This window comes from Salmo salar, chromosome ssa02 (assembly GCF_905237065.1).
Source record: "Salmo salar chromosome ssa02, Ssal_v3.1, whole genome shotgun sequence".
Taxonomy (NCBI): Eukaryota; Metazoa; Chordata; class Actinopteri; order Salmoniformes; family Salmonidae; genus Salmo; species Salmo salar.
The window spans coordinates 58446593-58459094 of record NC_059443.1 but is presented as its reverse complement, the minus strand read 5'-3'; the positions used below and the strand labels follow the sequence as shown (position 1 = coordinate 58459094).

Here is a 12502-nt window from a genome sequence, read left to right as displayed (position 1 = left end):
TGCCTTGCCTCAATGCCATTGCACAGTGTTTCTAAGCCTATGCTTAACCCCCGAGTTCGATGTTACTGTGTAACATTTACCCAACCCTCTACAGGTAGCTTGTGCCTCCCACTCAGCCACCCTGTCACACTCATACGAACCTGTCCTATTCACTAATCACAACCGGAGTGAGAACTCATGCAGCGTATATTCCATATGTGTGGCATGTTCAAAAGTAACAGCGGTGAATATTCTCTCTATTAAAAGGGAGAGTAGATGAAGGTCTCTGCTCTTTAGCCCTGCCGAAATGGGAACCACCTGCTGGACTGAGGTGGTGGGTAAGTCTAAGCCCTTCCGCTCGTTATATGGGGTGACCCACTTTACCTCCAGACGAGTGGCGAAGAAGAGGCGGTACTTTAAATACATTTACTCCACCGAAATCCCGGCGGGTTCCAAACCGTTGGATGTGGCTTCCAAACCGGAGTGGTTAGCGATTAAGTAAACAGAGTGGGAGATTTGTTCTCGCTGTCACTCACGTTAGCCAACGAGGCCCGGCTGAGCCAAGCGAGAGCCGAGCCAGGGCCAAAGTAACATTAAATTGCAGGGAATCCTTTGCCCTCCACCAAAAGGGAAAGTGCCAGCTGAAATTGCAACCTCACCACATGGCAAATGCACTTTCCTTTCCCCATGCGACAATCTGCGATGAAGCCCTCCTGGGGGATATTGCAGAGCGATACTAAGACGTTAAGGCTAGTTTGGCGTTAAATCGAACACATACCACTGTGGTGAGGTAATGCTCCTTGAAAAGTAATAGCAGTGACACGGGTATGTGAACGAAGGTACGGTAATCATAGAGTTAACCCCTTAGCTTCTGAGGAGGGGCTCGTGAGGTTGGTGCTGTCAAGGACTTCTGTGTCAAACACAGGGAGGTCGATCGATGCTGGAATTCAGTCGAACCCCCACTATGGCAAACACACAAAACTGTGAAAATGTAAGCTTTAAGTGAAGGAGAAGTGATAAAAGATTGTTTAATCTCAGTGTAAGAACAACATAATTTTTAACACATTTAGAGTTTGATTGAAGTCCCTCCTTGACCTTAATAGGCAACAGGACTCAACCATCTGATTGATGTTTGGAAAGGAACAAGACAGATGTACAAGACTGGAGTGTGTTGCGCAGTCTAACAAGCAGCCATTTTAAAACCTTAACGCCAGCTAAGAGCATTTAATGTCATCTAAGACACTTTAAAAAGAGGCAGATTACTCAAAGACACGGTAATGAGAACGACTTGAACCAAAAGTCTATTTCCAAGCATTGTCTCATTCTAAAACAACCAACTAGTTAAGAGGGGGGATGAGCCTGCTGGTGAAATCATAGTTTACTTCCATTACATGGAGTTTTTACTGCTTATTAGTTTGTGGTTTTCCAAGGGATAAAATACACAATTGATAGTTTGCGAATGAGCGTGTCACTGCCAGGCAATCTGGATGTGGTTGTTGTGAGTGGAGGACCGAGGAGCCTCTCCCACTGACTCTCTGGGCCCAGGACAGGGCTCTGAGCTAGGGGACATCTGGAGGTGATCTGGGGCCCCGCTGGGCCCGGCTGTGAAACAGACGAGGTGCAGATGAGCTAGAGCCGGGCGACACCTCGGTCTCTGACGCCCTGCCCTGGGCTGCTGCTGTGGGGTGGTGAGTTGTCTCCATCAGAGAGAAAAAGTGTGTGTGTGTGTGTGTGTGTGTTGAGTGCGCCCGCCTGCGTTAGTGCGTCAGACCAACGTGTTGGACCAGAGAGCTTCTTCCTCAGTCTCTACTTTCACCCACGCCAAAGTGGGGATGGGTGGTCGGATGCCACTGGTTGATGAGTAACTGGATGAGTAACTCTTTATACTGGAGTATGAGACGGAGAGGCAGCCAGCTAATCTTCACATCCCCTGTAAATCATTCAAAGACGATCATCAAACACACTCACCCCTTTAAGACCAATAACATCCCCACAGTGAGGACAGTTGTCAGTTATCAGTCTTTTTAATTGCTGACAAAAGTGTCAGGAGGAAAGTTGGCACTAGTAATTGTTTATTTGAGGATGCTGTGGATGTGTTACTGCAAATGCTGTGCTTCACGTCGGGTTGAATTGTCTTGGGTTTAGTTTTTTATCCAGCTATTCCAAGCACAAATAGCCATGGAAAGGCTTTGCCGCTCCCTTTAAAAGCAGACTCGGGGTCATTCGATCCATAGGGCTCTATAGCACTGGAAATCCCTTAGCCAATGAGAACAGATGATCGACAAAATGGGAAAAGAAAGAAAGAAATACACGAACAAGAGCATTTGAGCCCGCCTCTTCTTTCAAAGCTGTTCACTCTCTGGTGGTGAAGCGAGCTAAACAAGGCCACATTCTAATCGAGCTAATTGTGTTAAAAGGGTAAATGATCATTAAAGTTCAATTAGGGTTAACCGCATTGCAATGCATTCCCATTCCTCAGTGTGTTTTGAAAACAGCTCGCTTCTAATCTGTCATCTCGTTCATATTCCGCAGCAAATTATTGTTGATTATACTTCTTTATACACATATGCCTCTATCGCGCATGTTTGTGAATGTGCCAGAACCTGCGATATACATTTACACTGCCCTCGGTGTACTGACATTATTGGTGCAAAAGAGAGAGAGAAAAAAGACTGGGTTGGAAAATGAATTGACTTTCCTAAATAATTCTATTTACTTTCCGTACAGTTGTCCTAACATGACAAAGAATGTGTGAAGAGGTGTAAAATGTCCCTCTCCGGGTCGTGCTTCGCCCTCTCTGTCACATAGTTTGCACACCCATAGATCACTCCTCTTTTCCGGCGTCTGGGAATTCCTGCTAGTTGCCTTTTAATGTGGGTCTCATTTCTGCTGCTAGTGTGTGTGCGTGTGTGTGTGTGTGTGTGTGTGTGTGTGTGTGTGTGTGTTGCTAACCACTGTCACGAGCGGAGCACCACATTCGTTCCAGATGTACAGCAACTAATCAAAGCCAAGATCCACCGAGCAAGACTGTGGCCTGGACCGACGGCGGGAATACCTCCTACATGCTTTATGGCATCTATAAAAATAAAACATTTAAATACAATAAATCGGAGAATTCTCTCTCTCTCCCTACTCTCTCTCGCTCTCAGACAAAAACAAAAGCATTTATCGAGGTCTCTGAGCTGCGACAGTATTTAAACGGTTAACAGTAGACTGCCGTTTGCACAGGGAAAACACGTTGTTTAGCCTCGACCACAATACAGATCTACACAGAGATAGTCTGTGTATTTTTGGTCTGCTGTTTCAGAGCCCAAACTGTATATGAATCATGGGAAGTGCCTGAGATGAGAGGAACGGCAATTACTGTGTCACCCAAAACACAAACTATTCCAACGTGTATAACACATGGGAAAGCCCCGACCGATGCCAGGTATGACCCCTTTTTCTCCAGTGTCGCTATATAATACTGTTGAATGTGTGACTAGAGAATCAGCCTATTGGCACTTCTCCAGTTCAGCCACATAAGGAAACATTAGACACTCGTTTAGGTATGTGGTGTTTCTTCACAAACCACCGTTGGCAGAGGAGTCCATGCATTGGGATAACATCTCTTTAAATCACTCGATGGTTGAGGTAGTACTACACTAGCCTGGTCCCAGAACTGCGTGTGCTGTCATGTGCGGTCACGCCAATGACCACAGGAGTTGGCAAGATGGCACAAACAGATCTGGGACCAAGCTAAGGTACTACTACACAACCTGAAAAGGTTCCAGAGTTCCAAAGCTTGGACTTCCATGAAAAGCATTTGACTTAATCAATCCTGACTGTTGCGTTGAATTGTACTTTTTAATACATGAATGGCAGTTTGCCGCTTAGCTCTCTCCTCTCTCCTCCAGCTGGACTGTCTTTGTGATCCCATCCTGACCACCTCATGTTTGTCACAAACCCCCTCTGGGAAAAAAAGACAGGAGAAATCGACCAAACGCCTCACCAGCCATTTGTGAGACAGTGCAAGACAAGCAAACGGAACCTCAAACAAGAAGCCATTGGGAAGTGAAAATAGTGAAACCATTTGCAAAATCAGGGACATGGCACATGCAAGGCCAGCAAATGGAATGTCCAAGAAGACGAAGCTGTACGAAGAAGTGAAAAGAGTGAATCAATCTCACAGGGAAAACTTAAGTAGACGTTTGAATGATCAAGCTACCTTCTCCAGAAACCCTTTGAGTTCCCACATACTAATTCGCTAGCGGTCGCAAACAGAAGATCATTCATCACCATGCGGTCGCGGTCGCTTGCTCTTGCCTGAATCCCCTTCACCGCCTCATTGTTACTTTGTCCCCTTCCACTCTGCCGTAGTGACACTGTGCCCCAGACAGAGACGGATGCAACTACCATCGCATGGGACAAGGAGATGGCATATGATCGATCGTGTCCAGGTCAGGATTTGTGAAACAGGAGGCCCGTCTAGCATTTTCCCGCCTTGGCAATTTTTTGTCACTCGATCACAGAGCAGTGACATTATGAATGGGGTGGGCAGTGAATTCACATTCCTACAGCAGCGCTAGTCTGCACAGTAGACATTCCCAGATAATGTAGACATTGTTGATTTTAACCAGATTGGTTGTTCCCAGTTCTTGCTCAATTACAACTTGATCACATTCGTCAGATGATCTCTATGAGAAAGAAGCAGGAGAGAAGTGTAACTGCTGTGAGATATTTAGAATACGTCATTTCAAATGTCCTTTTCACCAAAGGCTGTTAAAATGACTGCATATGGAAAGACCTGTGCAGCCCACCACCTTCTCGCCCAGAGTTCTGTCCACAAACCTCTGGCAAGTTCCCAGGACTTTCAGAAAATATTTTCCATCTGAGTCAGAAGTTTAGAGAGTCACAGTCACCAAGTGGGCATGAACTCGGTTCTAAAAGCTGAGGCAGACCCTAGGTACTGATCTAGGGTCAGCTTACCCTCCCCAAATCCTAACCTTAATCATAAGGAAAGAAAATTTTAAAACTGACCTTAGATCAGTGTCCCTACTCTGACCTATAAACACCCGACTCAGAGGAAGTGACTAAATATGTACATGCTCTGAGACGGTTACAGAAAGGAGAGCTTCCACAGAACACCTTCAGCGAAGAGAGAGATTTGTGGAAAATAACAGCAGTGTGACTCAAGTCAAATTAGGCTATTCTTCAATGAGAGAGGGTACAACACGGCAGCCAGCAGTAGCACTTGACACGCTCAGCGTTCCAAAGCACCATAACACTGACCCTGAACCTTAGAACTGTCCATGAACCACCAACATACTTGTTTTAAGGTGTTAGGATTGAAGGTATACACGGTGTATTTTCTTATATCTAGTACATGAAGAATCCTCACTCTTTCCAACTATGTGGGGCAGAGCCATGGCAAACTCCAACCACCAAATCAGTTGGTCATTTCCACTCTCTGTAACTGCTACTCAAAGCTCAGTGACACCAGACAAGAGTTGGGCGTGTCTTCATGCATGACGACGACACCCTTTTTCGTGACACAAACACCAACCCACCCCTCCTTCTTCTTCATCCCCACGCCCTACTAAGGTGTTACCTTACCACCCTACCCTTGGCTCGCAGCTGGAGCAAAGAGGACGGGCGGTAAATCAATCGTCGACTTCGCCCCGGCAACCCGGCTCCGCCTCGACGGCGAGCGTCGCCATTAGCGTACGTTTATATGTTCGCGGGAGTGTGACCAAGAGCTCTGTTCTCCACAGCCGGGGTTGACCACCCCACTGGTGAGTTCACTGGTCCAGAATCTTCCCGGGTTCCACTATTTATTTGGACCTCAGAGTTCCCCGGCCGTGACTCGAATGATGCAGCAGTGAATCAATGACGTAATTATTAGTGGGAACTAACAGACTAATGCTATGTCATAGAATAATATCTCCCTTTTTTTCCCCAGCATAAAGACTCCATTACAAAGAGAGAGGGGGTAGTTGTTGCTAACTATTGAGGCCTAGAGACAGCCTGGTCGCAGATCTGTGTGCCATCTTGCCAGGTCCTATATACGGTATGGTCATTGTCATGCCAAACATTTGCCAAACAACCATAAGAGTTGGCTATACCGCACAAACAGATCTGGGACCAGGCTAGCCCATAGGCCCATCCTCAACACTGACAATAGACTCCTATTATGATCACTTACTCATACAGAAATGGATACACGTCTAACAATCTTAGGAAGTGTCAGACAGAACAATCCTGGATGTTTAGGTCAGATGTATTATTAGCTGTTCAAAGCGTTCTTCCTTCTGGATCTTTCCGTCATCTTCTACCGGCAGATCTTAATCTAAATGAAGTTTTGTTTCTCTCTCTCTGTTCCGAATGAGCTCACTTCTGTACAAAAATATAGTCCTCTAACAGAAAGACATGGACACCGTGTTGCCTAGCGATGGTGAAATCCACTCAGAGTGTTATTAGCAAAACAGAAGAAAAAAAAGCCAGGCAGGAGTACACGCAGAGGTCACGGCTGGGATATTTGATGTGCAAGCGGCGAGCAGCACATTTGGCGGAGTCGTCGCGGGACCACAGTCTAGTTATTAAAGTGGAGAAGAGGTGGAGGAAAGAGAAAGGAAAGAAAATGGAACAAACAGCAGTGGCTGATTCCTCTGAAAGGTTTGTGTGTGGGGAATTTGAAGGGGCTCGGCTTAGCGGGAAAATGTGTTGATCAAATAGCATCAAACAGTGTGCGGAAAATAAATGAACTCAACCATCCATTTGATCAGCCCACGTCGACTATGTTGGATTTTTAATGAGGCTTGTAATAGGGAAGAGAGACAAACCCTGGAATGAAAGGGTGTGTGTGTGTGTGGGTATGCACATACGCTTAACCACACACCCCCAATTCCCTGGTTATTCCAACCAAAGTGAGGGTGTATTGTGGAAAACTAGTCTCTAAAGCTGGAACCCCTTCCTCAGCCCCTCGAAAAGACCCACTTTTTCAAGATTGCCCGTCACTCATGATCACAGACCACTGTGACAAGGGCTGATGTCATTGTTCCAGCCCCGAATCAGAGAAATATCAACACCAGTAAAGTCAAACAATGTTGATTCTAGCAGCAAAAACCTTCATTTCGTTGATATAGAACATTTAGTGAGACGCACAGGGACATTTTCTGCCACATTGAATTTGGAAATGAAAATATGGTTGATTTCTGCCACATCATGTCGGAAATATGAATATGCCTGGTGATGATACACATCATAAATAATCTTCACACCCAAAAACTTAGATTGACTTTTTCTTTTTATAGGTATTGAACAAAAATAATAATAATCTACTGTCAAAATGTGCATATGGGAAAAAGTATTTATTGTCTTCACAGTTCACACCTGCAAAGCTTGGGGATTAAAATCGTTACTACTTTGCTCAACTCTTCTTCACCATTCATTGTAGATACATTGTGTTTTTTTAAGACAGGGCTGGAAGAGAAACCGAGGGCCTCGGGTTCATTTCTTACACTCATAACAGGTCACCTTCACAGATGACCCTAGCTTCAAGCTCTTTCCCAAAAAGGAGCCGACTGCAACCTCCACTGCACTCAGGTCAGAGGCTAGCTCCGAGCACAGAGCTTAATCTATTTACAGGGAAACACTGCAACAGGACTGAGATCAGAAGAAAAACAGCACCCCTAAAAAGACGGAGAAAGGAAACACTCGAACTGCCAGAGTCTAGGCTTTTTAAAATGAAAAACATTTTCTCTGCCTTTCCAAAAGCATTATGCTATCCTGTTACTTTTTACGTTGTCGATTTTGTCATTTAATACAAGTAAGAAATGCAGCACCTACAAAGCTGAACGAAGCAATAATACGGGTCATTTAAGTACACCTCGGCAAGAAAAACATTCCAAACACTTATTCTCACGAAGTATGCAGAGAACATTAATCGAACCTCTGTGTCTCATATAAGGACATATAAAGCATTAACTGTTCTGTTAGGTAGATGAGGTTGTGTGCGTGTGTGTGTGTGTGTGTGTGTGCGCTGTGAGTGTGTTCCCTGAGTGTGTGCGTACCTGCAGGCCTGCATTCCATCATGCATTTGTGTATATAGCCCTATAGCTTAAAGACCTTTTTAAAAACACCAGCACATTCTTAATTGTACCATCAAATACAGTATGCCCATCAGAACCTGGGTGGTATGATGTCTTCAGGGTGGCATGGCTTGATTTGGTGTGGATCCAAGTCACCCACCAGTTTCCCCAGCCTGCAGCCACGGCTTCCTCTCCCCCAGCACCCGCAAGGCCTGTGGGGCCCTATGCGGACTGTTCAGCCCCTAAATCAAGCATGGGAACTCCCAGGACAACAACAATCAGTATGCCTGGCTGTTTGAAGTCCTTCCCTGGCCTCCCCTGCTCACCACGCTGTGTGATATATCCTCCTTTTCCACCTGTCCCACACCTCTTCTGGGACCATGACATCTGAGCCATAACTCACACAGAAGGGAGAGAGAGAAGGAGGAGTGGAGAGTGGAGAGAGAGGAGGTAGAGAGAAGAGGGAGAGGATAGGGGAACAGAGAGAGGGAAGATGGGAGGAGGCAGAGGAGAAAGAGAGATGAGGTAGAGGTGGACGGGGCAGAGGAGGTAAAGAGGCAGAGAGAAAGAGGGAAAAGTAGAGAGAGAGAAAGAGGGGGAAATTAGAGCGAGAGAGAGAAAGATAGACAGGAAAGAGAGGGTAAAAGAGAGGTTAATGCCTCGATCACAACCGTAGCGTTATTGCGCAAAATGGTACGCAGCGTCATCGGGATGTGTGTACAACAAAAGTTCAACATTCACCTTCTGCTACCATTTCTGCCAAGCCGTCTACACACACAGACTGACGCATACATAAATCCGACGTATGTACCACACACAACGCCCTGCAACTGCCTCTGCAACGCAATGCTGCAAGGCAAATGCAGCGCTCCGTTGGAAACAAATGTACTTCTGGTGTACCAAAATGCAACGACACTGTCAGTGGGATCAAGACGTAAGGAGAGAAAATACAGAGAAGGGAGAAGAGAAGGGCAGAGGTAACGAGAGGAGGAAGAGAGAAAGCGAGGGAAGCCTGAAGGCTCCAGAGCCCTGAGGGCCTATGTGTGAGACTGGGTGAGTTATAGTCAGTTGGTCTCGTGAACTCTGAGCTCCACTGTAAATTCAGATGGGAAGCCAGTGGAGACTGCAAGATGTTGGACTGATCCACTACCCCCCCCCATCCCTCTGTTTATCACCTCTATGTAATTCCCCCGGGGACAGGCATACAGGTGGGCCGGTCCGTGTGACCAGGCTGGCCTCCTAACACTCTTATTTGCCGGGTTTGGTTTCAATTTCAGCCAGGCGGACCTGGTTAGAGGTTCGAACATACACAGGGGACTGGGCAGAGTTTGGAGAAGCATTCGGTCGTGATCGAAAATATGGAAAAAGTGAAAGAGAGCCGTTATCAAAATCTTTGGACAAAGTGCACTTTAGGGGAATGTGGACTACCTCGCTAAAATATCAAAGGGCTGAAGTTTTCATTCGCCTGTTCCGCTCGCTTGCTGCGGGGGCATCGGGCCCGGACTCTCAATTCCACTTACAGCCGTCGCGTCGGACGTTTTTCCCGCCCCGAGGTCTCTTGTTATTGGAAACACTGACGCCACGCACTTAAAAAAGAAAGGCGAAAAGAGGAAAAACGCGTCAGTTCGGACTCTGAGGATTAAAGGGGAACCAATGATCCCTCTCTAGCTCAATAAGGTAAGAGGAGAGCAGGCTGAAACAATCAAGCCGTAGCTACCCTCTCTCTGACTCGGGGAGGATCGCAGGCCAAACGTCTACTGTTTGTTCCCAGCAGCAGAAGGGAAACTCGTTTGTTTCCATCTCAAAGGTCATTCGATTACGCATCCCTGTGGGATCTGTTTGAGTACAGCCTCAGAAAAGGACCATACAAAGTAATCTGACCTAACTTGGAACTGGCCGTCTAAAATAAACACACTATAAATAAATTGAAATATGCATTGAATATTCATAGGTGTCCATCAAAACGGCTGAAGAATATAAACAAAGTGGTGTGATTTTGGGGCTATGGCTTCATCCTCTCCTCTCCGTTAGGACTATTGATAGCTAAAACAAGATAACTAAGAAGCTATTTAACATTATTGGGATATAGCCTACATTTACAACGTCCCAGAGGAAGGGGGTCTGGGCTCTATAGGGAGAGAACATCAATCATGTCATCACATTGTGCTCATGGCGGGAGAAAGAAAAGCACCATTTAGTCCAACGGCCCACTAATTGTCTGGCCCCCGGGGTTGTGGCGTTGTGGTGCGCCCGGGACATGCCAAGAACAGCAAGCAGGAACTAATGAACTCCGTGTAACATTCCTCTATCAGACCACTAAGCCCATTCACTCTATACGCTCTACAGTCAATATACAGTGACACCAAGCATCTTCCTCTGCCTCCTATGGGCTTTGGGTGTCCTCCACACATCAAGAGGGCCCTAACCTATTCTGTTCTCAGAAAACATCGCTTTGAAAGTAGACAAAAGGTCAAAAGTGGCAAGTGATTGTTTTTTGGGGGGGCCTTTAAAGAAATGTGCAGTCAAAAAAGATTTCCCTGTGTTTTATATATATATTTCCACACTAGGATGTTGGAATAATACTGTGAAAATTATGCTAATGCCCTTTTAGTGTAAGAGCTGGTTGAAAAGGCAGCCTGAAATGTCTGCCTGTTTGGACTGCCTGGTGACACCACCAGATGGTAAATTAGTTAATACACCAATAAGAAACAGAGTCCCAAACCACTCTGCCAATAACAGCAAGTTTTTCGTTTTCCCCTCCCCAGTCAGACCACTCCCAGACAGTCCTAGCAAAATTGTTGCTGAAGAAAGTGTTCTTCGCCACAAAAGGTGTTTTTGTACATTTTAAATGGTTTTTATTGAAAACAATCCCAGTAAGGTTCTTAAATGTTACCCAGAAATGATTTGATATCGAGATAAAAACGGCTGCATTGGACATTTAAAACGAATAATCGTGCGACACTGGAGTCTCTTGTGGTTACAACTAAGAAATGTATAGTTGAGATGTAGAGTGTACAGTTGAGGAAACAATGAGATCTAATGGTCCTGCTAGGCGGATGATGACTACCTGGCATACAACCTTTTCTCAAGTGCCTCCATCTGTAGACGAACCGGAGAGATATGCTCAGACCTGCCTTCTGCCCGCCGTCTGCCTCCTATGACAGAGCTATTTACAGCAACACAGACATTACCTCAAAGCGGATCTGATTCCAGGACAGCACTTGTCTCTCTCCGCAAACGCATTAAAACAGTGCGTCAGGAGCTCACATTCCTCCTAACCAGACTATATAGCCTGGCACAGTCACAGATCCACCACCAGCAGAGCGCTTCTCCAAGGACGGCTAGACGCTTTCCGAGAGCTCACCGTGAGGTCACTTTAACCGTAGACATACACCGTCTCCGTCCCAAATGGCACCCTATTCGGCGCACTATTTTTGACAAGGATCTGGTCAAAAGTAGTGCACTTTGTAGGTAACAGGGTGCCATTTGGGACGAACACTTTGTTTAATTCTGTGACTCTGACCAAGGTGGTTTGGAGCACCAGTAAAGGGTACTGAACCCTGTTCCATGACTGAAATAATAGCATGTCTGATTGATTTCACACAGTGGTTTGGAGTGGGGTGTGGCTGGTAGAACTATGCATAAACTATATACACCCTCCCCTTGTTAGGGAGAGACACACACAATATGATAAAGAGCTTGTGTCTTACTGTAGGGGTGAAGGTAGGGTGGACTTATCTGATTGACGCAGAGTAGGTCGCAGAAGCAATAGTAGATGTACCACACACACACACACACACACACACACACACACACACACACCGCTCCTTACCATTCTGCTCGTCCAGCTCGTTGCCTATATCCTGACCCATCAGCTTCTGTCGGCTGATGACGGCGGCTAACGCGTCCAACCCAGCATCCTGAACTGTTCAGAGAGAGGGAGAGAGAGAAAGGGGTTAACTCAGCCCTGTTCAGCATGATAGAGAGACAAACAGAAATAGAGAACGCCTCCATAAGAGAGAGACCTATACATTATACCAGGGTTCCCCAACTGGTGGTCCGTGAGCCGAATTTGGCCCAAGGGTGATTTTATTTGGCCCTCCAACTTTTCTGAGCAAAGAAATACAAATCCTGCAAAGGTAAGCGTTGATACTATGATGACAGCCTGCTAAACTACATTCTTGTTTCCTCAAAAGTATATATCTACAGTGCCTTCAGAAAGTATTCACACCCCTTGACTTTTTCCACATTTCGTTGTGTTACAGCCTGAATTTAAAATTGATTAAATGTAGATTTTTTTGGGCCACTGACCTACACACAATTATTATTATAATTTTTTTTACATTTTATGTTAACAAATTAATTGAAAATGAAAACTGAAATGTCTTGAGTCAAGTATTCAACACCTTTGTTATGGCAAGCCTAAATAAGTTCAGGAGTAAAAATGTGCTTAA

At 45.7% G+C, this 12502-nt stretch overlaps 1 protein-coding gene across 1 annotated transcript in view; it reads right to left on the bottom strand.

The window, feature by feature from the left end:
• LOC106587090 (syntaxin-8) overlaps nucleotides 1-12502 on the bottom strand; it is a 43370-nt gene that overhangs the window by 19735 nt on the left and 11133 nt on the right. Inside the window, exon 6 of the mRNA XM_014175048.2 lies at nucleotides 11881-11973. Within this exon, the coding sequence (XP_014030523.1) occupies nucleotides 11881-11973 (93 nt within the window). The remainder of the gene's footprint in view (nucleotides 1-11880; nucleotides 11974-12502) is intronic.